This window comes from Fonsecaea nubica (assembly GCF_001646965.1).
Source record: "Fonsecaea nubica strain CBS 269.64 chromosome Unknown Scaff81, whole genome shotgun sequence".
Taxonomy (NCBI): Eukaryota; Fungi; Ascomycota; class Eurotiomycetes; order Chaetothyriales; family Herpotrichiellaceae; genus Fonsecaea; species Fonsecaea nubica.
Window position 1 is genome coordinate 1 of NW_019173754.1, and position 25877 is coordinate 25877.

The window sequence follows — 25877 nt, forward strand, 5'->3', positions numbered from 1 at the left end:
ACCCTATCTACGCCATTCCTCTCTGCCAGGATGAACTGGTGGTACACGAACGGGCGCGGACTTACTCTTCAGCGTCGCTCTTGACGTTCGGTGCATCACTCGGTCCGCTGTTCAGACTCTCGACCCCCAAGTTCGTGTCGTTGGTGTCGTCCGTCTCGTGCGACTTGGCGGCACGCTCGACCGCGCTGAAGATGTTGCCGTTGAGCAATCGACCCCGGATCCGGCTGCCGTCACGAACGTCGGGGATGCTCCGTTCCTCAATATGCCATTGCTGAATCGCCCGGATGATGTCGACGGCGAGTTGTCCGTTGCGCTTCAGGGCCGTCGCCCAATGTGCGGGGATCTTGTCGCTGGTGGTCAACTGTCGCGCAACCGAAGAGACCATCATCTCGCGCATCTCGTTGTCCTCGTCCGTCTCGGCATAGATGTACTGGACTCGGCGCAGGCCTGGGTAGGTAGAGGTGCTGCGGTAGAATTCTCGGACCGCTTCGACCACGTCGGTACTGAGCTTTTTGATCTGCAACTTCTCCGAGAGCAGATACAAGTCAAGGAGAGGGCCGATGTCCTTTTCCGTCTTTGGCGTCTGCAGAGACTTGGAGTACAGCCAGCCGACCATAAGCTCGAAGGGGTAGTCGTCATCGTCCGTGAGGTTGTAGGTCTTGTTGGTGGCTCCTCCCCCAGATTTCTTCTCCTCATCCTTGCCATCCTTGCGGAAGACGGATGAGAAGACGGGTGAATGGTAACAGAGGAGTTCCTCGTGGAGAGACCAGCGGGTCGAGTCCTGACCGACGTAGACGTCCACCAAGGAAGAGGTCAGAAGCCTGCAGAAAGCGTAGGTGAGTGAATGATCTATGGATGTAACAAGAGCTCCAATGATATCTGCCAGGCGATCTAGCAGGGTCTGCCTTGAGCCCTTCTTGCAGCTTCAACTCACTCGTGAAGAGACTTCTCCTCCCCCTCCTGATCATAGTCGCGCTCGCCATTTCTGTTCTCCATGAGTGCGGAAGGCATTCTGATGTGCTGTCACAGCCTAATTGATTAGTGCGCGATAAATTAGAATTAAAGTAAAAGCACCACAGCAGTGCCTGTTAAAAAAAAACCTAGGGGTTGAATGCTGCTGCTGGGACAAAAGAACCAAAGATGCGACGGAAGGGAAGGAAAGGGAAAGAAGAAGAGGTGCATGTGCCAGGCGGACAATACACTTTTCTTAACCACTCGAAGAAAAAGAGGAGGCCATGTTCGGTGATGGGAAAGCCAAACACGACACTTTTGAACCCTGCAGATGTGAGAGTGAGAGAGAGGGAGAAAGTAGAGAAAAGATGGCTGGCTGGCTGGCCCTGCCCTGGCTTTCCTTTGCCCAGGCCTATTCAACCATGTGCGTGCGGTTGTTCGCAAAGCGGAAAAAGATGAACGACGTCAGAGATTCAAGCCACAACTCCATAAAACGGCGGCGCGTGCGAAGGCGGGGTCAGGAAATGTCTGCCTTGAGTGGACGGGTCGAGGAACAAAGCATTGGTGGCACGGGCTGGGGAGGGGGTGACAGAGTGACCCGACTCGCCACAACGTCGGGGCGGACCTTGGTGTCCACATTTGATGATGGAGGATGATGGAAAGCAAGTGATGAAAACCGGTTTGTGTGGCGGTGGAGATGGAGGAGGGAGGAGACGAGACCTTGTTGTGTGTGCAAAGGTCACGTGAAAGGCAGAATGGCACTAACCCGCTTTGAGATTCACGAACTCTAGAGTGATACAAGCAAGGACGAACTTCAGTGCCAAATACACCCGCAGGAATGAGAAATAGTTGCACATGGAAAAGGATGCAGGAGAACGCATACGTCGGTCCTGCTTTACTAACCTCTTCTGGTGGTTTACCCTCTAATCTCAAAATCAACACTGCGCAATGATAATGCGTGTACCAACTATACCTCGTACACAATATCCTATCTCGACGCTACCTAGGTACCTCGTAGTTACCACTACATACTACATAACAACAGACAAGTTGTCATTCAAAACTTGTGTTCCCTTTCGTGTCCACAGAGGGGGTGTTTTAGCCCCTTTTTTCCTCCTATGGTAATGCATCGCTTCCTGTACCGAGTACAATTTCCATCCCTACGTGCCCTGCGCCATGCAATAGCCTAGTCTATCTTCTATTGAAATTCAAATATCTCGATGCCAAGAACAGCAAGATCAGATTGCTCGCGATAAAGGCCGCAAAAATGCCTAGGTCCCGCCAACGGTCGTTGAAACTCAACTCCAAGGGCTCGTAGAATTGGTCCCCGATCTTGTACGCGCAGTACCGACATGTGTCGGTGACGTTGCTGACAATGTAGCCCGCCCCGCCGCGTTCGAAGAAGTTGCTCATGTACTCGCCACAGTCTTGCCCCGGTAGAGAAGGGAACGAGTTGAGCTCCGACGAGGTACAGACCACCTGTCGATCGTGCAATTCCGTGGTGACCATCCCTGACACCAAGCGAGTGAAGGGGTCAAGTTGGTACAGCCAGGCGCGCCAGAAGCCGGGGATCTGTGGCTTTGGGATGGTGACGCCGCAAAACAATGCAAAGACAATGACGATGAAAGGGTTGATCAAGCTGGAGATGAAACTCGACGGCGTGATTGCTGCGATCATCTGGCCCAGCGTCACGGAGAACAACTCTGTAATCAGCACCATGAAGAACTGATAGCCCGCCCTCGAACTGTCGTTATTGAACCCGGGCAAGTAGTAGATCGGGACAAAGAACCCAACCGTACACAAAAGGCTGTACGGCATCTCGGCACAGACCATGGCAAAAGCAAACGGGAATTGGCTATACGCTTTCGCTGCGGATTCTCGATAGAAGATGAGCCGGGAAAAGTCGTACATGGGCTCCACCTGTGCCAATATCAGGGCTGGAATGATGGTGACTTGAAAGATGACGAAGACGCGGTATTGTAAGCTTGATCGGCTGTCGTCGAGCTGCAAGAACGCCAGACCTGAAAGCAGAGCGATAGCCACATGGTTGAACAGCCTCGTAAAACCATAGTTGGGGGAACGCCAGAAGGCCAAATGGGTCCGATTGGACACGACTTTGATCTGATGCCACAGAGGGGAGGCGTACTCTCTCTCATCCAACTTCGGCTCGCCAGCGACTTCGCGCTGACGCTTCGCTTTCATGTCGATGATCTCGGCCTTGACAGTCGCGAGTTCGTCACTTTCGCGCCAAATATCTCCCCAGTCCCTGTCTCCGATGCGAGATGCAATGCCAGCTCCGATGGCGTCCAGCATCCACTCGGCCGGGTTAGCATTTGGAGGGCAGTCGGCGCCGTATTTGTGGAAGTAGCCCAAAAGGACGTGTGCGTCTTTGCCTATGTCTCCGAAATAGACAGTCTCTCCACCTCGTTGCAGCAGGAGCAGCCGGTCAAAGTTCTCGAACAGGGCACTGTTGGGTTGATGAATGGTACAGAGAATGGCTTGTCCAGAGGCAGAGAGTTTGCGGAGGAAGCGGACAATATTGAAGGCGGATTGGGAATCAAGACCCGACGTGGGCTCATCGAGGAAGAGGAGCAATTGAGGCTTTGCGGCAAGTTCAACGCCAATGGTCACCCTCTTCCGCTCTTCGACCGACAGTCCACTTTCGGGGCTGCCGATAATGGCATCTGCAAGGTTTTCGAGTTCGAGCAGGCAAAGGACTTCTTCAACGTACGCGTACTTTTGTTCTCGGGGCACTTCGTACGGCTGGCGAAGATCGGCGCTGAACCGGAGAGCTTCTCGGACTGTTTGAGTCGATTCGTGAACATCGAGCTGCTCCGCGTACGAAGTCCCTCTCTGAAACCCAACGCCTGGCTTTTGACCGTCAACCAAGATATCACCACCGATCACACCGATATTCTTTCGAGAGGCAAGGACATCAAGCAACGTCGTTTTACCGGCTCCACTCGCGCCCATCAAAGCGGTCAATTGCCCTGGACGCACGTATCCGAAGACATCCTTAAGCAGCCGCAATTGCCCAGCAGGAGTAGGTACATCGTACGTGAGATTCTCCCACGTCAGCACAGACTTGGAAGTGATATTGAGCTCTGAGCTGTCCCCGGCATCCTGTTTCGTCTGTCGTCTTCGTTTTCGTTCCTGCAATTTCTCATTCAAGGCTTTCCTTTCGTCGTTTTCCTTGGTAAAGTAAGTGACCGTGCGACCACCAGCGCCGTATTTGACCGTTTCTCCTAATATGACATTGGTGAAAAGAAAGAATGCAATCAAAACGACGATGATGCCAAAGTTACGCCAGAGATCGGCCGGGTCGTAAGAAAAGCCCTGTTTAACATAGGCAGTCCCTGATACTTCGACCGCTCCCGCTTGAGAACCTGGAAGGGTGCAGACCTGGTGGTCAATGTTGTTGTACCCCGGACCCGATGGGATCAACGACTCAGCGGTACAGCGCATTGTCAGCCTCTTGAACTCATTCATCATCATTGCTGCGAAGCCAAGACCGAGGGTGTTGACGTAAAATATCCATCGCAACCACACTTGCTGGCTTTGATACTGAATGATGTAGCCAGAAGTGATGACGAACAGGGTGATGATGACGGCGGCGAACTTGATGGCGTAGTCAAAATCCGGACACAGACAACCAATGGTACGGAAGAACAAAGTCATGGAGAGATAGCCCGTGATAATGATAAGCACGAACGTAAAGAATGCCCCGGGAGTTCGGACTAAGCCTGTCATAAAGTAGACGATGACACTGAAGACGAAGATCTGGACAGACGCAAAGGCCAGGTCGACGACAATCTGTGCAAGCCACAACGCGCTGGGTCGGTGGAAAGTGTATGCTCGATGCTTGTTCACAATGGGTCGACCCAGCATAGTAGATGCCAGTTCCGAAAATGCCTGAAACGCGTTGAAGAGCAAAGCCATGAAGAGCACACCACCTCGAGTAAACGCTCCCGCGGAAGTTTTGGGTTGACGCAACCACACCGTACCGACGATGATGGCGATGGTAATAGACGTGATCCACGAAACCACCAGAGAGAACTTATCTTGCCATTTGATCAGAAATTGTCGCCGCATCAAGGCCCAGATTTGCAAGTGGAACGGCACCGAATACACCGAGTTTTTGGGTGTATGTTTTCGTTTGGCTTCACGATGTGCTGCCACGAAATCATCGTATACCTGCTTTTCGTGCTGGATGGATTCTCGATAGTCGGCCATCTCTTTCTCGAGTCTTTCAGCGAAGACGGACTGGTTGAACGCATCCACGAACGAGTCGGCGGTTGAAGGTGCATTTTCAGGAGATCGCCCTGGCTTATATTCCCGTTCATACTCGTCGGTGCACCCCGTCAGGTAGTCGGGTGTCGTCTGACGAGGCTTTTCCAGGAAACCCAGCCCTTCAAAATATGCCCTCGCCTCCTTTGCCGGACCGAAGAAGACTTGTCTACCTTTGTCGATCACCATGACTTTGTCGAACTGGCTGTAGATGTTCTCAGATGCTTGGTACAGCGAAACGAAAGTGGTGGTTTGGTAGATATTGGTCATGATTCGGAGCGATTTGGCGTAGTCAAGGGCAGTCGATGCATCGAGTCCGCGGGTGCTATTATCCCAACAGCAGACAGTGGCTCGAGTGACCATCATTTCAGCGATCGAGACTCTCTTTCTTTCGCCGCCAGAAACACCGCGCATGAAAGGGTTGCCCACGATGGTATTGATGGTGTGCTCGATGTTGAACATTTTAAGCAACAAGCGGATAACCCTGTCCTTGAATTCGGCTTTGCTGAGGCCCAAGGGACGCTTCCCTGGCGTTTTCGTGTCAAGTGCAAACCCTAGTGTTTGACCAACGGTCAAGGTGGGATGGTGTACGTCGTCCTCCTGGTTGTAAACTGCCTCGCCACGGTAGAGCTTCTCGAAGGTAGCAGCGTCAAAAGGACCATAGAGAACTTCACCGTCTATGCCTGTATAGCCATAACGTTGGTTGGCGAGCACTTTGAGGAAGGTCGTACAGCCACTTCCAGGTCGACCCAGCACAAGTACCATTTCACCCGGTTTCGCGACGCCGCGAAAGCCTTGTAAGATGTTGAACTCGCGACCCTTCTTTCCCATCCCCAGAATGCTCATAATCGTACCCGGCACGTTGAAAAAGTCGACAAAGGCATCAGGGAACACCTTGACAAAGTTCTTGACGCCACCAATACCGCGGACAGTGAGGTTTTCCCACACCACACCTGTTGACCGTGATAAGTCCCAAGAAAGTGAGATCTCTAGGTGCCGAACTCACCAATATATTTGGGCTTGATTCCTGCAGCATCGTCTGCCTCCCTCGCACCGCGTAACGTGGTCTCCAAGTCGAAGACATCATCCGAAGTCTCATCAGACGCACTGATGGCCTTCTCCAAGTCTCTTGCCCTGACATGAGAAACCTTCGAGTGTGTCCGCGAGACTCGACGACTGATTGCACTCAGTTCCCTGCTCAGTTCGGCGAAATCCCTCTCCGCCTGTTCAACATTGACACCTGAGGTGGTGCGTTGCAGCCCATAAGAGTCGGTTGATATCCGAGGTCTTTCATAGCGCTTTTCAACAGCAAATGTTTCTCGATCTCGAATTGGACCAGGCTCCTTTTCGTCATATTGACGGGTCTCTCCTTGAAAAGCGTGATCCGTGGTCGCACCGTGCTGTTGTGCCGGTTGGCTCAGGCCCAATTCTTTTGAAAGGGTGTCGACCATGGTTTGTGAGCTTGGGCCCGTCCCTACCAAGTCTTTTTGTTCGGCTATGATCCTTTCTTTCCCCACATGAACGGTCAAGTGTGGTTGGGTGGTTCAGAGATTGCCGGTAGGCCGAATGCAATACGATATCACCAAAAAACCAACAAAGACAAAAGCTGCTCCAAGTGTCCTCAGGCACGACCGGGAGGTCAAATCGCAAATGCAATGGCCTGAAAAAGAATATCCACGGAAAAGGAATTGGAAAATACTTTGGAAAATCGGCGGACTTCTAGCCAGTGGCCACCGACCGCTAGCCTCCACTTGGGACATGCGATGGTGCGCTTCGTGCATGGCCCGGCAGAGCGGCATCCGACTGAACGCACCAGTCAACGACGACTCTTGCCTCCACTGTTTTGGGAACCCATATCGGGTATCTCGCAGAGCCCATAATGGAGTGGGGTCTTCTCAATTGCCTGAAACAGCTGAATCTTGTTCACGGAGAAGAGCTTCCCGCTTCTCGATAAAGGCAGACGGTGAGGCTAGGTCTTTAACACAAGTCCTTGAACGAGGGGCATTCAAGGCATTGCTATTGGGGGGTGATCGGCGGCAACAGTCCGGGAGTTTAGCGAGTCCCTGCTGCTTGACTCATGACTGAGTGGCCGAGGCTGACACGTTGATTGAACCAAAAGCCGATCGCCAAAATCCGTTGCGGAGCCAAGATACGAGACAAGTATCTCCTCACCTCCTCTCCTTCTCCCCTCGCACAGAGGGGTCCAGGGTATGGCTGAGGGTATCATAAGTTTTGTTGAGCCGAAGTTTGGTGCGGAATCCGACCCCCCGACCCCCCATCTGCACTGTCTAGCGAGCTGGAACCGCCTAAGGACCGAACAAGTAGTGTAGATGTGGAAGCTTCGAGTCAGAGGTCCATTACAAATCCCATTTTCTGCTTCTGTTTTTCCGCCGGATGTTTGCCCAACTGTAACAAGGGGTATAGCGGTTGAATTTCCCAATGCGGTGCAACAATAGGACTGACATCGTCAGAACGACAGACATACAAGGGCCGCCCATTTTCCAGCAGTCCAGGGATATAGAGAGAGAGGTTCGCGCCTGTTTGGTTCTGTTCTCGTACACCTCTTGTATACCTAACTCAAGAAAATCACCTTCCTCATTTATGTGCCAGACGAGACCGCAGCCGGGAGAGCTCCTTGACGAAACCGGCCTTTGGTGCAAGGGGTCCTTCGCCGCCCTCTTCTTCAACATTGTGCTTGCCCACGATATTGAGGAAAACTTGATCCAACGTTGCGCGGCTGACGCTGTAGTATTCAATCTGCAACTCTGATCTGTTTGTCTCTAGGGCAGTGAATAGAGCCGCGATCCCAGATTCAACACTAATTTCGCCATCCTTGCTCGCGTACAAAGTTTTAGGTGGGACCGAAAATCGGATCTGACTTGCATATACCTTACTTTCGATGTTCGCATTGGGGAAATTCCGTTGTATCCAGTTTCGAATGCGCAGCATGTCTTCATCGGAGGCGTGTGGGGCTCTGCTATGTACGAGGTGGACATAGTACGCGTCGCCGTGTTTTCTGCGAAGATAGTCAGTTGTCCCAAGTGCCAACATTTTGCCTGCCATGATACCAGCTCTTGTTGCGAGTGCATCCGCTTCCTCCATTGAATGAGTCGTGAGCACCAGAGATCGACCAGGAACCACCGATTCTAACGTCCTCCACATGACGCGCTTGCTCGCCGCATCCATGCCTGAAGAAGGCTCGTCCAGCAGGAGGACACTGGGGTTGCCCATGAGCGCGATCCCAAGAGACAACTTGCGCTTGTTGCCACCAGACAATTTGGCCGCCATCCTATGTGCATACTGCTCGAGGCCAACCGCTCGCATCACCGCCTCGACATTGTGCCGGGGATCGCTCACGCCTCGGACTCTGGCATAGAAATGCAGGTGCTCCGAGACAGTCATGGTATCCATCGCGTCGAACTGGGGGCAGACACCAAGTCGAGAGCGCGCCTGCGCCCGGTGTCGGATCACCGAGATATTGTCGACCAGAATATCGCCTCCTCGACGGCTGGGCTGGATGTCACCTCGTATCAGAGAGATTGTCGTCGACTTCCCAGCTCCGTTTGGCCCGAGGAGGGCAAAGACTTCACTACGAGGCACTCCAAATGTGACATTGTTCACGGCGAGCGTTTTGCCAAATCGCTTGGTTAGATTTAAAACGCGAAGACCGTCTTGCGACGATGACACCCTGGTGAGTTCATTGGAGACTTCTGCTTCCATGGTGTCTCTCTCTTCCACCTCTTCTTCCTGTTGTTTTTTCCCAAACCGTCGAAACAGAGGACCCGAATCCCACCACAAGAGTAGCGCAAAGAGCAAGAATGATTGCAAAATCAAATACAAGATGGGTCCGCCAAACGTGGTCATTGATCCAGCATAAGAAGCAAATTCTCGATCTCTGCAGGTGATCGAAAACACGTTAAGAGTAACAAAAAGTGCGCGGGTCAGGTTGGCCACGGGAGAGATGGCTGCGATTGTGAAGTGACAGATATTGACGTTCCTGTCTATCTTATCGATCGGCGAATAGGTGAGGACCGACATGTAAGCAATAAAGTAAAGCAAGAACATCACGGCCTGACCACCACTCGCGAATGCAAAGGCTGCGAGTTGCGACCTCGAGAAGAGGGATATGACATACGACAACAGTGTCGAAGCCAGGCCATACAAAAAGAACACCACAAAGAGGTATTCAATGTGATACCAGACATCGGTCACTGCCCGGAAGATGATAATAGTGATCGAGCTGGTAAGGACGACAATGACGAAGTCAAACGAAGTGTATGCAAGCCACAAAGGTGCCGATCGGACGCCGTTGCTGTAATGGAGTCCTCGAACGTTGCGCAGCCGCTCAATTGTTGGATACAGGGCGAAGAAAGACGGGTAGACTGCCATGGCGAGCCCAAAATATGTGATCAATTGCAATGCTTTGCCAACATCCGCACCCCAAGGCACGTCAAAGGCTTGGTATTGATTTGAAATGGAGATATTGGTCAACAAGGTGTCCATGGCATTCTGTATAATGACCGAAAATGCAAGATTTCCGTTTCCCTGCCAGGCAAATGTTGGTGGTGAAGTTTTGTCTCCCAGGAAAAAGCCTCCAGGGGTCACATTGGCAAACCTGGTCTCGATGTAGTTGTTGAATTCATTGAGGGTATCGACGAGATGGATAGAATCTAGCAGCTTTGTTGTATTTGCGGCAATTCCTGCGACACCCGTGCTGCCGGCGAGTGTGGAAGCGAAAAGTTGGATTGCATTTTGCCCCAGACGATCTCGTGGTCCTGCCACAAGATCGTAGTCAATCTGCGATGATAACGACTCAATATCGGACACCAGAGCTAATGACGCCGGGTTGCAGGTCGTCTTTTCAAAATTGTCGAGGAAGAGAGTGACGAGTCCAGCAGCAATGATTGGAATCAGTAATGCCGCAAGATAGGGAAGAGTGTTCCGGCGGAGTACGACCCATCGTTTGGAAAAAAGTACCAGAGCTTGCTGAGGCATGCTGATGCGACGTCCGTCCAGAAGCTGAGGGGTTTCTCCCGAAGACTCATCTCTGATCATTGTTTTGGAAGCATTGTCGGGGTCAATCTCAGTACTGCTGTGACTACCGACTTCCTGGAGGATGGGATCGGTGCCCGCCTTTTCCGCCAGTCCTTCCGACCGTCTCACCTCCTCAGCCACCTTCAGAAAGACGTCTTCAATGGTGGGACCATTGACCTGGTACTCGACGACTCCCTCGCCTTCGATGCGACGTAGAAAATCTGCCGTCTTTGCTGAGTCTGTCAGGGCATAAATTGTTTGATCGTCTCGTCGCACATGATTAACATCCATGTACGCTGAAAGCTGCTGAGACCCGTGGGTGTGATAGATATGGACTCGGTATCCAGAGCCGAGTTTGTGTTTCAACTCCACCGAAGTCCCCGAGGCCTTCAGAATGCCCTTCGACAGGATAGCGATATGATCAGCAAGGAGCTCAGCTTCGTCGAGGAAATGTGTGGTGAGAACGATCGACCTCGACCCACGTTCAGCAAGCAGAATATCCCAGATTTTCCGCCGTGATAATGGATCAAGACCCGAGGACACCTCGTCCACGCAACATACTCGCGAGCCGCCAGTAAACATCATAGCCAGCTGTAACTTGCGCTTCTGACCTCCTGACAACGTCTTTGAACGGGCACTCATCTTTCGAACGATGTCGCATGAGGCCAGAAGTTGCAGGTTTTCTTCTTTCGAAGAGGGCTTCTGGCTCTTGATGCGGTTGAAGATGCGAACATGCTCCTCCACGGTCAGATCATCCCATAGCACATTTTTCTGAGGACAAAACCCTAGGCCTGTGTTTGCCTCGGGAAAGTTGACGGTTATGTCACCAGAGGTGATGGAACTGAGACCAGCTATTGCGTCCAAAGTGGTGGATTTCCCGCTTCCATTGGCGCCCAGTAGCACCACTATGTGGCCTCTTGTGGCATCTAAGGTTAGATTGTCAACGGCGAGTACAGTGGTAAGTTGTTTCCTCGTGAAGAATGCGCGAACTCTCGCCAACCACGAAGGTGGATACTCCTTGGTGAACCCAGACAATGAAATAGAGGCAGTGCCGTCTAAATATGTGGTCTTTCGACTTTGCGACGCTGTTCCATATAGCGTACGTTCGACATAAGCACCAAGGATTGGGAAGACAACAATCTGAATTATCGAAAAGATCCAGAGAGCAATGCCGGGTAAAGCGGATGTGTTCTTCGGCGCCCGTCTCACCAGATTCGTGGCAAGGTCCTGTCTCTCCCAGCGAGCCATAAAAATGATGAAGTATACGTAATTCATAGGTGGAAAAAGAAGAGAAAGTATGGCGACAGATGCTGTGCCGGCCTTGCTGGCGACCTGCGCGATGATGGCAAGTAGAAGACTTACGATGACAGAAGTGATTCCACTCAGCTGGGCTTTCTTAAAGAACGCACCTCCCAGAATTGAAAAGGATGACATCGACAGTCCGGCCAGAATATTGAAGATGATGACAATGCCAGCTGAAGTGTTGCTGAAGACCCCTGCACAAAGAATGATTGCCATGATGATCCAACCCGGCCCGTAGAGCAGGTCAAATGCCAGGTGGTTAGCGATAATTCGTGCCATCTGTGGTTGCCATCTCTTCAAATTGGGCATCATGCAATCAAGAAGCTGGGCCATACCATTCTCTCTCTCCGAGGCGATGACTCCAGTAAGCTGATACGTAACACCTACTACCCCGATAAAGAAAGCCACAGCTAGGATGTCGATGATGCCTCCCATATATCGGGTTCGGATGCGTCTCAGCCGCTCCTTTTTGGTCTGGGAAGTGTAAGGATATTCTTCTGCTGCATCAGGCAGAACTGTCGCTCCATTAGTGCCGGCTTCAACCTCCGAAATGGCACGGTCGATGGCGTGCTGCAGGGGAAGCAAGTAGATCTCGACATCGTTCTTGGAGGAGTCGGTCACGATTTTGGACTGAAGTCCGCCATCTGCACGAATAGTGTAATTCCACCGAGAAGCCTCTCCTTCAGAGGGTGAGGAGAAAAAGACAGCACCGGCTATGCATGACGACGTTCCTCTGATCGAGTTCCGGCACGCAGTCAAGAGCTCCTCCTCTTGTGACAATATCTCGACGCGACCACCAAATGACCCAGTATCATTCACGACTTTTTCAATGACTGATTGAATGGGACCATCTGTAAACCCGTTGTTCACGAAAACAAGTTTATCTCTGCCACCGGAGACCAGATCCAGCGCTTCGGACAGACTTCGAATCGGCGTGGGGTCACCAATGCCATAGACGCTGGGAGGAATAAACAGAAAGCGAGCATAAGATCTGAGAGGTTAGAAGGGTTTGCCAGAGCATGGAAGTAGGGTTGACGCACAGGAAGCCGACAAAGACGCAGGGCAAAAGAAACGCTCGGATTGAGGTCGAGAACCAGCGCCGGACAAAAGCAAGCAGGAGATTCTTGAGAGTCAAGGTAACGACCTGGCGCACAAAGAGAGCCATGATGCGACCACAAGAACCCGGCGGGAGAGAGGATATTCGGTCTTGATTGCGCTTGTCTTCTCAGCACAGTCGATATTCCGTGCCTAGCATTGCCACTGACACGTACTGAGTTCAGCGGGAATCGTGGAGGGATGGAGGAGGCAATCAATATTCACACGAAGAGAAGCTGGCGACCCAAGGGCCATATGTACAGTGTCGAACGGAAAGACATGTTGCGAGACCAGACAAGCACCCTCCTAGAGCAGTGGTGACGACCATGGATCAGAAGAAACAGTGTTGCCTGGACCGAGAGTGGTTTGTCTGAGAGCGCAGTTTGGTGGCTTTCTTGATCCCAGCAGATGCCGCTGCCGCCGCAGTTCCAATGACACCATGACTGGAGTGCGACCCCGGGAAAATCAATCTTGACCTCCCCATCCAGGCTTAGACCTCCTTGGAGCCATGAGGTTTCGCATCCTTAGCGAGAAAGCCACTCGTGAAGATCCAATGGGCTGGGCCCTCAACCGGCAACACGCCTTGACGGGTGAAGAGCCACCCGCCTGTCCAATCAAACCAAGCCCCCTATGGTGCCCCCTCCAGCGGCACATTTTATTTTGTCTTTGGTAGATGGACAACGATGACGATCCCCATATACGAGTACGCAACATCCCCTTTTTTCACGCCTCTTTACAGTTGGTTTTGAGCACGTGATATAATTCCGTTGAGGTTTTCTTGTCCCGAGTACTAATAGTGACGAGGTTCTATCTATGTTGGGGTGACATTCTTTCTGCTGGCTCAGGGCCAGTGGCATCAGACCCTTCGAGGTACCGCTACCATGATCCCTGTTATAGTCCCTGAAAACCCCACCTTCCAGTGCTCGTGTCAGCATCTGGACACGATATGCTCGCCTTGACAGCCTACGACGTCGAACATTGCATTAAGATGGCGAAGACATGCTTTCGGTCGAGAGCGCCGCTACCTATCATCGAGCTCCCATGATTCGTCGGACGAACTCATCACCATGGTTGCACGCAGGCAACACTGCCATGTCAGACGGCCCAAGGGTGTACAGAAAGAGCCTGATTCTCGGCCGCGATACCCGCAAGTGGTGAATGTTGCTTTTACGGACATGTCGTGGTGATGTCCTATGGTAAGAGCTAACGGACGAGCGTCCACCCTGGAATGTCCGCAGGATATACAGAGGACATAAAGTCGGGCGGTCCTGCTCGACGTGGTCAGATAGCACGTACTGCCTCTTCTCTGTCCGTTTGGCAAACACATCCCCCAGCCATGATAGGACTATCAGCTCTCCGTGTCATTGACACAATGCCCGCGACTGCTCCCTTTTTCATACCCGTCGCTATCTGTATCGTCCTGCTTTACACTGGCTATCGCAGGCTTCTTCCCAAGCCCATTCCTGGCATTCCATACAACGAGTCGGCAACCCGATCTCTCCTTGGCGACATACCAGAGATGATGAGGTATATCGCCAAAACTGAGGAAATCTGGCCGTGGATCACAGAACAGATCACCAAACATCAATCGCCTATTGTGCAAGTTTTTGGGAGGCCCTTTGCCCGGCCTTGGGTCATCGTATCCGATCACCGCGAGAGCTCTGACATCCTCCTTCGTCGGACGAAAGAGTTCGACCGATCTGATTTCACAGCTGATGTCTTCATGGGGCTGGTGCCAGATATGCATATCAGTATGAAATCGACAGAGAATCGGTTCAAACTTCACCGAAACCTCTTGAAAGATCTCATGACACCTGCCTTTCTCCATGGTGTTGGTGGCCCACAGATATACGCCAACACGGAGACCTTTGTAAAACTTTGGAACTTCAAGACGGAGGTGGCACAGGAGCATGCTTTTGAGGCTGGTGAAGACATATACAATGTGGCGCTAGATGTCATCTTCGCGACCACCTTTGGACTGCAAATCCAAGAGAGCAACACATTCGCGCAGTTGCAGCAACTTTTGGGAGCTGAGAAATTTGATCTTCCACAGGCCCTCACCGACCCAATCTTATTCCCTCAGTTCCATCGCCCGGCAACTTTTGAAGCGATCGCAACGCTTACAGAGTCTCTAGAGGTATCCGTCAAAGCGCCTTTCCCTCGCTTCGCCCATTGGATCTTACGCCAACTGCCTTATATGCGGAAAGCCAGAGCCTACAAGGAGAAACTCTTCTCCGACATGGTTGATGAGTCTCTGAACAGATTATCTTCCGGACATCAAGCCAAGAGATCGGCTCTCGATGACATCTTACAGCGAGAGAGGGCGACTGCAAAGAAAGATGGTCGACCACCCAGGTACCATTCCCGCACAATTTATGATGAGGTGAGTGACTTATCTACAAGCTCTGCCTAGATGGCACACTGACATGTCTGTTAGCTTTTTGGGTTCATCATTGGTGGTCACGATACGACAAGTACAACGTTGACATGGACTGTCAAATACCTCTCCTTTGCTCAATCCGCGCAAACCACTCTCCGCTCCCGTCTCCGGGCCGCGTATGCTGCAGCGACAGCAGAGCAACGTAACCCAACCATGGAAGAGATCATCAAGATTCAGGTCCCGTACCTTGATGCCACCATTGAGGAGATGTCTCGGACGGCACAGCTCTTTAATGGATCGATTCGTACAACTACCACGGACACCACACTGCTAGGCTACAGCATCCCCAAGGGCACAGATGTGTTTCTCATGCAGAACGGGCCCGGGTACCTGTCACCTGCTCTGCCTGTCAGTGATTCAAAGCGCAGTGCCTCCAGCTTAGCCGCCAAGAACCAGGTTGGCCAGTGGACACAGGACGAGGAAGACATGAAGACATTCCGACCTGAGCGCTGGCTCGTGCACGACTCGCAGGCTGGTCAAGAGGTCTTTGACTCCCAGGCGGGACCACATCTTGCTTTCGGCCTGGGTCCTCGGGCGTGCTTTGGCCGCAGGTTAGCATATCTCCAGATGCGGATCATCCTGGTCATGATGATCTGGAACTTTGAGTTGAAGGAGACCCCGGCTGAGGTCAGCAGCTGGGCGGCCACGAACAAGCTGGCCCGCCATCCCCGAATGTGTTATGTGAGATTGGAGAAGGCTGGATTCTAGGTTGGCATTTCATGGAGTTTGATTATAGAACAAGTATACCTTTTCCGTCGTGCTCACCCTAGGGAGAGCAGGATTCAAAGTCGTTCTTGGATATTCTGCGACTGAGCCACCTCTGGGTGTTGTTTGTGACTCTTCCAATAGAGGAATACAGTGACTTTTACAAGGCCTCGAACCCTATCGAGTAGTTATAGGATGCGTACCATCGCTGCTCGGTGGCCCTTCGACCGAGGACCTCCAATGGCTTTCGTGTGATAGTCATCACATTGATACGACAATACAAAAGCGAGGCGCCTGGGCACTAAACAGAAGTGGGAGTCGAGGTCTGACAGCGATCCCGAAGCTGGTATTTATTGCTCCCACGACTTCACAATACGGCCAAGCCAGTGAGCCCGACAGGGAATGTAGAGGATGTCAAATAGATAAAAGATAACCTACATGCCTACCCGGATACTTTTCTGTGAAAGGCCTTTATCGATCGTGCTTTGGGAGAGACTTGTGAAAGAGAGTGTCCCGTGTCATGACATGACATGATATGATATGTATGTTCATCGGGAGGGGAAGGTGGACCGCCGAGTACAAGGTACACACTGTCTCTCTCTCACACACCCCCCCCCTCTGTCTCCCGCACACACACACACACACACCACACACACACATATACGGTCTTACTGTCTCACTGTCTCACAAGTCATACAGTGCCTGCACGAGCTACTGGATAGGTAGGAGGTAGATACCAAGTAAACACCTCTTCGGACTAGTACTTTTACTTGTGGTGCTTGTAATTCATGCAATGCATGTAATGTATGTGAGATATGTCGAGAAACCCCCCTGACATGAGACAACCACGAAGCCGATCGCTGAACAGACCACAGGGAATGTGAAACCGGAAAGTTCATGTTCCCTTTGCTTCGCCTTGGCAAGGGATAACATACCGAGTAACATACCGGCGTACGAGGTACTTGTAGGAGGTAGATGCCCTACCTACAGAGCATGGAAACAGTCGGGTTTATCTATTAATCTCATACCTCAAAAGTCGGAGCAGCGAGTACGAGGTGTTACCAGTGACCATTGCCCAGCTGGCCCCAGCTGCAACTCAGGGACGTGATATAACGCCGCTCAACGGCATTATCTCACCACTTCGGAGATGCAATGAAATGTACCGAGTAATGTAATGTAATGCAAAGTCCTTTCAAAAGAAACGAATCTGGCCCGTGTCCGTGGCCTAGCCCCCTATGGTCTATACATCTTCTATCTACCCACTCCCCAGATGTGTTTGGTAGGTACATGGGTACATAGGTACATACATAGGTAGATGGGTTGCGTGGGTGCGTGGGTGGGTAGGTAGTTAGGTAGGTGAGCTGGTAGGAATACACAACCCCGTGCAAATCATTCCGAAACGCCAGCGCTGGGGGGAAAGCGGTCCTTGTGTGTATTGGTCGTCAACCGTTCTTTTTTTGGTGTGTTTGTACAAAAGTGCAAATAAGTGTCATCTCGTGGCCGCGCCGGGATTTCTCACCGGCTCCTCATTCACAGGCAACTCGGCTATCAGCTGCGGTTTGGGCGGCAACCCATTCAATTCCGAGCGGGAGTTGTCGTCTGCTTCGTACATTGGTGTCGACGCGGCTTCCATCGGTGGCGTGTACTTTTGATCCTTGTAATCGACTTCTGTGTTTCCGTCCCCGTCTTTGTCCGCCATGGCGGCGAATTCTGCCCGGGCTCGTCGGCGGCGTCGCACTGCCATCCAGTACCACAGGCCCAGGATGATCGCGAGGAGCGCAACGCCACCAATCACTCCGCCGACGATTGCGCCGGTGTTGGTCTTCTTGGTAGATACGACTGCCGGGGGCGTCGGTGAGGCTTGCCCAGTCGAAGAACTGCTAGAACCGTCCGTGGAAGTCGAATTGTCGGATGATGAGCTTGCGGGTGGCGTAAACGCTGGAGAGAAACGGCTCATTAGAAAAGGTTTTGCAAAAAAAAAGGCACTTCAACATCCCCGAAGAGGGCACAGAAATGACATACCAAATACGCTGGCCAATGTCGCGTCGCTCCAATCTGGCTCCTTGTAACGTTCCGAGTAGTACTGCTTGACCACATCAGGCGTTTCGTATGCAGCAGCTGCTGCGTCGTAATGGTCGACCCATTCAAAATCGGTCATATCAAAAACCCCCAGACCGCTGGGCCAGGGATCCTTTTCGCTGCCGAATGCCTGTAGAGAGCTGGGCAATCTTCCACCTATCGACACCATCTGTCTGTTCCCAATGACCGTGCAAGCGTTGCAAGCTCGACGCACGGGAGTTGTCGAATTCGACTTGAACCACCGGAAAGCCGGCAGGGACAGTGCGTAGACGTTGAGATAGCCCTCGTCGGAGCTGTGGTTTAAATCAAATGTGGCGTTTGTTGAACCACCGTAAACGAACCTAGGAGAGCCGTTATTAGTCGAGCAAAACTCTATCATGGAGCTCGGTGCAAAGAACAGTCCTTACAGCTCAAATCTGGCACCACCCCGGGACGATGCACCGACGGCACAGAACTCCGACCTCGGAGGTGGAATATCTCCTGTCGCTGTTTGCGTATACCAGTTCCCCGTTTCAATGTCATACAGAGTGATGACGGACATGTCGACCATATGAGCGCCAGCCTCGTAAACAGATTCTTGCGTAGGAGGGGCCTCCCCACCGACAACGACGAGAAATCCCTGGTTCCCAAAAGTCGGTGCATGGACCATGCGGGCTTGCGTGCGATATCTGCTCTGGTTGGGGAGAATGGCGGTGGAATTCATCCAAGATTGAGCCTCAAAGTCTCGAGTGACGAGGCCAGACAGAACCGTCATGTCGGGTAACGAGCTCACGACGTTCCCACCAAAGTTGTAGAACGTGGAATTGGTGTAGGCGTTCGCCGAGGCGAACGGGCCTGGCGAATTCGCTGCGAGGCCGTCGGTGGCAGGAGGCGTCTCATTCTTCCACGTAACACCAGACGATCCTGCAGTGAAGGACCATAGCAAAGATGGGAAATCCGTCACTTCGTACGGCCATCCGCCATAGCGGCTTATTTTGTTCCGGGTCTTGTCGTAAAATACCATCGGTTGTCGGACATATATCATTCCATCTGGATCAGGTGTTGAAGTAACAGCGTCGACTGTCTGGTTCGTCCAGGATTGTCTGAGGTCGACCACAAGCGTATTGCCCTCTAAAGATAAATGGGGTCAGAAGAAGGGCGCTTCAAGATGTTTGAGCAGCCATCGTCTCTTACGATAGTACATGGTCACCACGTCATCTTCCGGCTCATAAAATTCGCCTCCCGTGATATACAAGTAGTTGTCATCAGCCACCGCTGTGAGAGTCAGTAAACAAGCACAATAATCTGTCACAACGGCAACGGAATGGGTAACTTCGTACAAGCAAGCCAGAACCATTGTAGAATGGTGTCGCGAATGAGGATCGCTTGAGTCGCATGAGCGGCGACGAGGCCGAGCGCAACAATGGCGCCCAGCATGATGTTGACGTCGACCACGATAGCAACAACAGTGATAACGATGACAGAAGAATGATGTAGAGAAGTTGACAAGGAAGAATTCGAACGCAGGCGCCCATTTTGACATTCTGAAACGTGCATCGCCCCATATTTCCAAACAGCCCAGCCCGTGTCTGGGGCCGGTGTGTGTAACAGCGCCTAGCTCCTGGTATTGTTTTCAGGACCCGAAATTGGGCTTGGCCATAGTCTGCGGCTTTTCACTGTTGGTATAGAGGAGGCCATCATCCCCAGCAAAGTAATGCACTTGATATCGCGTCAATTGTGGCCGGGGATCGCTGAAGCTGCTGGTGATTATACTGTGCAAAAGGATGGCGATTGATAGGTAAATCAGCCTGCTTACCCGCCTGCCGTTGGCCGGAGTCTGCGACATTGAGAACGCTAGCCTAGCATGGTGTATCAGTCCTATCGGTAGTGGAGTGCTTGGGCGCCTGAACCAGGCCCTTTCCAATTATACTTCAATCTGTGGCCCCTTAACGCTCGATGGTACCCCAGTCCTAACAGTTATACGGTATCTTGTGCGAGCGAAAAAGTCTTGATGGCGAGTTCTGGGCCGTGAGTGGATGAGACAAGCAGACAAGGCACATTTTTTGCTTGAGGTGGGGATTCGATATTTGTCACCAAAGAATTCAGCCGTGGCAGCTCATGCTGCGACTCTGGACACATTCTTGTCGAGGTTGAGGGTTCCGAAGTACGAGGTACGGGTATAGAGTTGGGGTCTTCCAGATCCGAGTTGGCGACACGACTAAAATGGTTGATGGCTTGGAGAGATACTTAGGGCTCGTATAAAATGATCCAGGGGGCTTTTGATAGCTCGACAGAGGCAGCCACCCCCGCAATTTTGTTGATCCTTTGACACCGGCTCGTCCCTATTCCGTACTTTGTCGCTATCTCGGGCACTTCAGCCAGGTTGATACTGCTCATCGAAGGTGGTAGCGATGGCGAAATCCAGACCAAGCAGGAGAGACAACACCATTTGAGTCTTATTGTGACCTATCTCCTATCTTCAGCTTTGCTCCGTCTTTTCATTGAGCCCCATCGCTGGTTTCAAGATCGCCTGAAGGGTCAAATTAGGCGGGACCACATCGGATGTGAGGTCTCCTCGTGGTTCGGGAATTTGGAGGGGAGGTTGGGCTCGAAACGTGCGGCTGTTAGGAGGAAATGGGTTGCAAGCTGAATAACAGGCCGTTCAGATGCATGACATAATCCTCCTGAAAAAAAGAGTTGCTCCTCTGGAGAGGTATAGAATCCTTCACGACCTTGCAGGTCTTTGAATGTCGCATAATTCGTCACGGGCGCGGAGCAACTATTTCGCCGGAGGAGCAGACCCGCGGAGCTCTGACGCTGTGGAGCTACACTCGGGGTTTGTGAGCGTCACTTTTGCATTTCTCCAAACTGCGCCAACAGCACATCTGTAATGAATACTGTGAGTATTGGATTTATTCGGTGTCCGTCTTGCAGGATGAACGTCCTGGTGTAATCGCTTTATGAATCCAGCTCGCGGGAAGCTATACTTCCACTGAGGTCATTCATCACAACATGCTGTCACATCCTTTGCTCTGACTTTTGAAGAATAGTAGTTGCTTGGTCGCGCAATCCTTGAGGACAGCCATCACACCCGTTACATCCTGCCTGTAATCCCAGATGTCACAACCTCTCTTCCTCCTCAGGCCCTCTGCTTTCGCTGCACTGAGGCCGAGGCGGCAAATTCTCACCGTCTCTAGATGTCTCCACGAAAACCTACGGCGGTCGTCCACAGCCTCCAACCCAAAGAAAGACCAAGATGGCTCGACATCCTCGTCCTCACAGAGGGATCCTCCTCCCAAACCTCCGTCGATGGAGGACCTTCTCGCCGAAACAAGTCCCCAGGACAATTCTCTCCTCGCCCCTGTACATATAGCAGAAGATGCCAACGCCATCCTCAGGTCCGACCACCCCGCCACCGACATCCTGTCTCAGTCCGGCATCGTCGTCCAACGGCAACTTGAAATGATGAATGTGTTGATCGGCTTCGAGCAAGCCAATCGATATGTCATCCTCGACCCCCATGGGAATCACATCGGGTATATGGCTGAGCACGATGGTGGTATAGGGCACACTATGAGGAGGCAGTTCTTCACGACACACCGCGCGTTCACTACCCACGTTTTCGATCGCCACTCTAAGGAGGTGTTGAGATTCCATCGCCCATTCTCGTGGATCAATACGCGCATTCGGGTCTACGATCCCTGGGATCCTCACTCCAACACACCAAGATCCTCGTCCACGGCCCTCATCCCACAAAACAATGCGGACCCGGTGGACCAGCCACAAATATCTCCTCTGCCGCTGGAGTCAATGCGCATAATTGGCGAAACACATTCACAATGGGCTCCACTGCGCCGGAAATACGATCTCTTTCTTTCCCATGATCTCGCCTTGAATGAGCCTGGGCCTCACGCTATCTCGAAGAGGAGACCAGAGGGACTGTCCAGCTTGCAGCAGAGTCAACTCGCTGAAAACAACAGGTCTGGTTCGACCACAGACTTCGTCCAATTCGCTGCCGTCAACGAGCCCTTCTTATCTTGGGATTTTTCTCTACTAGATCAGAACAAGCGTAAGATTGGATCGGTCAATCGCGAATTTCGCGGGTTTGGGCGGGAAATATTCACCGATACTGGAAGCTATGTTCTGCGAATGGACGCTGCTGGGATGGAACATCCGGTCGACAAGGAGGGTGATCGTGACTATGCGGAAGCATTGGGAGGGAACGAAGGCACCTATGGGATGACTCTCGATCAAAGAGCTGTGATGCTCGCCACCGCCGTGACGATTGATTATGACTACTTTTCCCGTCATAGCGGAGGACATGGTTTCTTCCCTATCTGGTTTGGAGGTGGTGGAGAGGCGGCCGGTGGGGCAGCAGGAGCCGGAGCGGCTGGGGCTGGAGAGGCTGGAGCAGTTGGTGCTGCCGGTGCTGCCGAAGCTGGCGGCGCCGTTTTGGGTGGAGCTGGCCGAGCAGTTGGATCAGCCGCAGGAGCAGCAGGCATGGGCGAGGGCGCGATTGCAGGTGCCGGAACCATGGCAGGTTACGAAGCAATGCAAAGAGGACTGGGACAAAGATCCGAACCTAGAAGCGATGACGAAGCCTCTAGGCGGCAGCAAACGGGCGCAGAAGATACTTATTGGGACCCTCGAGATTCACAAGGTGGTTCCGGTGAGCCACCGCAGACGCCGCCGCCGCAGCAGCAACAAGGTGAGGATGTCTGGGGCTCAGAAGATTCGGAACCTTTTATAGACGGAGCGCCAGGGGCGGGAACCGGAGGGGGAGGCGACGGCGAAGGTGGTGGCTGGCTTTCAACGTTATGGGACATTTTCAGGGGAGATTGAAACGGTTGGGATAGAAATCCAGCAAGCAATTCTGTTGGAATAGGGGAACGGCCATGGGAAAAGCAAAACGCATTCAGGTATGTTATGAGGACACCAGGAACCTATTTCATGTGACTATAGGATGTGCCTGGCAGTCACATATATCTATCGAGCAGCACCAACAACGCACTCGACTCAGTCAATCAATAATATTATCAACAAATCCTTCAGGAGCAGCAACATCATCGGTTCACAAAGGATCCAGATGACCACAAGCTGCTTGATGAGTGATGGCTACTGCTATGGGGATATCAAAGCACTATAGGGTTCCTCTATCCACGGCAACTCCTCAAGATATACCAGCGCTATTGTTGGTACCAGATTGAGCGATTACAAGAAGACAGACGGAATGAATCTGGACACTACAACGACGCCTCTGCCGAGTGCTGCCCTGCAAGTCGCATCTCTATCTCCAGCAATACCCAGAAAGACGTTGGTGAAGGCCCTTTATCACAACGCAGATCTCCCGCGCTTCTGTCTCCACCAGCTTTCGCCTCCGAGGTTGATCAGCTCTTTGTACACATGGCGAGATACTACGATCTGTGATTTGTGCAAAGCTGGCCCTGCATCGCCCAGCTTCAGACATGGGTCAACCTCGTCGGTCAGTCCCGCTACAATGTCACCCTCTTACTATCGTACTGCAACTTGGACCCCGGTGTAATACAAAAAAGCTCCCACTTCTTATCTTTCCCTGGGCTTCCAAGAGGTCTTGGTATTTCTTGGGTCTCATCACTCGAGCTCCGATGCAGCGAACCAACTCCATCCAACCCCCGCAAATCCTCTTGGATTACGCCAGTCACGCACGCCACTGGTACGGAGTCCCGCCCATAGTGCCGATCCTTGGTCTGCCCAGGATACTTGGCACAGCCTCATCCCTGGTCATTGCTAGAATGTGACATAGTACACGCCCAAGTCTAGGCGACATCTGATCAGCATGGGATCTGAGAGGGATCAGTCTGCCCGCGTTTGCCAGGCGAGGTTGCGTCAAAAGATAAGTACCGAGTTCTCTTCCTTGGATCATTCCTCACTTCTGGCCCTCTCTCACCTTCCGTGAAGCTGAAGAGCAGATAGGTCAGTTGGCCTGTCGTGTTTCCTTCCATTCCCTCTATCGTCGTTTGATTGCCTTGCAAAATGGATTTCCAGAAACGATCTTCCTCCTCGTCCCCGGACGCGGATGTGGCAGAGAAGCAAATTAGAGACGAAACAATATCGCCCATAGAGAGCCAACAGGGCCTTCGTGGCGTCGAGGATGAAGACCACACTCGTCTTCACCGAGGCCTCAAGGCGCGCCACATAACTATGATTGCGATCGGTGGCGCTATCGGTGGGTTACACAGAGGCCAACCAACAAAATGATGTATAGCCTGACCTTTGGACTACAGGGACTGGTCTGATTATCGGAACTGGCAAAGCCCTGGCACAAGCAGGCCCTGGCTCGATCTTTATCTCGTACACCATTGTCGGATTCCTTGTCTACCTTGTCATGTGTGCGCTGGGAGAAATGGCCGCCTGGCTGCCGTTGTCGTCTGGCTTCACCGGTTACGCCGCCCGATTCTGCGATCCTGCCCTGGGGTTTGCTCTCGGTTACACGTGGGTTTCCCATCTCTACATCCCTTCGGAAAAAGGCTGACCGTGCGCAGGTATTGGTTCAAGTATATCATAGTAACACCAAATCAATTGACGGCTGGGGCACTGATCATCCAGTACTGGGTGGACCGAGACCGCGTGAATCCCGGAGTGTTCATCGCCGTCTTTTGGGTCGCGATCGTCTGCATCAACTACTTTGGCATTCGCTTCTTCGGCGAGTTCGAGTTCTGGCTCTCGACGATCAAGGTCATCGTCATCGTCGGTGTCATCATCTTGTCTCTCGTGCTCGCACTGGGCGGTGGGCCGGACCATGACCGCAAGGGGTTCCGGTACTGGAACAACCCCGGCGCGTTTGCAGAGTACATCGAAGACGGCGCCACGGGACGATTCCTTGCATTTTGGTCGACGGTCGGGACAGCCACGTTTGCCTACCTCGGGACTGAGCTGGTGGGCGTCACGGTCGGCGAGGCGCAGAACCCACGCAAGACCATCCCGCGCGCCATCAAGCTGACCTTCTACCGGATCATCTTCTTCTACTGCCTCAGCGTCCTGCTGCTGGGGATGCTGGTCCCCTACGACAGCGAGGAGCTCGCGTTCGCCAACAAGGCGTCGTCCTCGGCGTCCGCATCGCCTTTTGTCGTGGCCATCAAACTGGCGGGCATCAACGCGCTGCCGGGAATCCTGAATGGATGTATCCTGCTCTTCGTCTTCTCGGCGTCCAACTCGGACCTGTACATCGCGTCGCGGACCCTTTATGGACTGGCGCGCGAGGGCCACGCACCGCGCCTCTTCCAGCGCACCGACGCGCGCGGCGTGCCCATCTACGCCCTCGGCTTGTCCGCCGCGTTCGCACTGCTGGCCTTCATGAACGTGTCGGACGACTCCAAGACGGTGTTTGGGTACTTTGTCAACCTGACGACCATCTTCGGCCTGCTGACCTGGATCTCCATCCTCGTGGCGCACATCTGCTTCGTGCGCGCCCGCCGCGCCCAGTCCGTCCCGGTCACCTCGCTGGCGTACACCGCCCCGCTGGGCGTGCCCGGCTCCTACGGCGCCCTGGCCATGTGCATCCTCATCGCGCTGACCAAGAACTTCTCCGTCTTCGTCCGCTCCCCCTCCACCTACGGCGACTTCGACTACAAGAACTTCATCACGGGCTACCTCGGCATCCCGCTCTACATCATCATGATTGTCGGGTACAAGCTGTGGACGCGCTGTCCCCGCGTGATCCCCGCCCACGCGGATCTGTGGACCGGCAAGGACGCCATCGACCGCGAGGAAGAGGAGTTTTTGGCCCAAAAGGCCGCGAGGGACGCCGAGGGGAAGAAGCGCGGCGGTTGGTTCTACCGCACCTTTGTCGCGTGGTTGTTTTAGAGAGAGGATAATCCTGATCATCATGATCCGTCATAATGGTCCAGGGATGTTTGGTCTGCTGCGTGTCTACATGTCCAGATGTCTACACAACTACATTCCTACAATATATACCTACATACCTATATATTTACACAACTATATATCTACATATTTACATATCCCA

The 25877-nt window shown here is 52.6% G+C and overlaps 6 protein-coding genes across 6 annotated transcripts; 3 read left to right on the forward strand and 3 right to left on the reverse strand.

Annotated features, from left to right (window-relative positions):
* Window positions 1-2142: 2142 nt before the first annotated feature.
* On the reverse strand, window positions 2143-6689 carry AYO20_09124 (hypothetical protein; the record flags this gene model as incomplete). The annotated part of the gene is made up of 2 exons (XM_022647395.1): window positions 2143-6191; window positions 6245-6689. 2 exons carry the CDS (start codon window positions 6687-6689, stop codon window positions 2143-2145), a joined length of 4494 nt encoding a protein of 1497 aa, XP_022496585.1.
* A 1144-nt stretch (window positions 6690-7833) lies between these two features.
* Window positions 7834-12739, reverse strand: AYO20_09125 (hypothetical protein; the record flags this gene model as incomplete). Its single annotated transcript, XM_022647396.1, has 2 exons — window positions 7834-12565; window positions 12615-12739. The coding sequence occupies 2 exons, from the start codon at window positions 12737-12739 to the stop codon at window positions 7834-7836; spliced, it is 4857 nt and encodes a 1618-aa protein (XP_022496586.1).
* Window positions 12740-14041: 1302 nt separating this feature from the next.
* Window positions 14042-15817, forward strand: AYO20_09126 (hypothetical protein; the record flags this gene model as incomplete). The annotated part of the gene is made up of 2 exons (XM_022647397.1): window positions 14042-15052; window positions 15107-15817. 2 exons carry the CDS (start codon window positions 14042-14044, stop codon window positions 15815-15817), a joined length of 1722 nt encoding a protein of 573 aa, XP_022496587.1.
* Window positions 15818-17303: 1486 nt separating this feature from the next.
* Window positions 17304-19309, reverse strand: AYO20_09127 (hypothetical protein; the record flags this gene model as incomplete). The annotated part of the gene is made up of 5 exons (XM_022647398.1): window positions 17304-17752; window positions 17837-18234; window positions 18301-19003; window positions 19067-19147; window positions 19213-19309. The coding sequence occupies 5 exons, from the start codon at window positions 19307-19309 to the stop codon at window positions 17304-17306; spliced, it is 1728 nt and encodes a 575-aa protein (XP_022496588.1).
* Window positions 19310-20989: 1680 nt separating this feature from the next.
* Window positions 20990-22714, forward strand: AYO20_09128 (hypothetical protein; the record flags this gene model as incomplete). Its single annotated transcript, XM_022647399.1, has 1 exon — window positions 20990-22714. One exon carries the CDS (start codon window positions 20990-20992, stop codon window positions 22712-22714), a length of 1725 nt encoding a protein of 574 aa, XP_022496589.1.
* Window positions 22715-23884: 1170 nt separating this feature from the next.
* Window positions 23885-25714, forward strand: AYO20_09129 (hypothetical protein; the record flags this gene model as incomplete). Its single annotated transcript, XM_022647400.1, has 3 exons — window positions 23885-24077; window positions 24136-24343; window positions 24394-25714. 3 exons carry the CDS (start codon window positions 23885-23887, stop codon window positions 25712-25714), a joined length of 1722 nt encoding a protein of 573 aa, XP_022496590.1.
* Window positions 25715-25877: the final 163 nt, after the last annotated feature.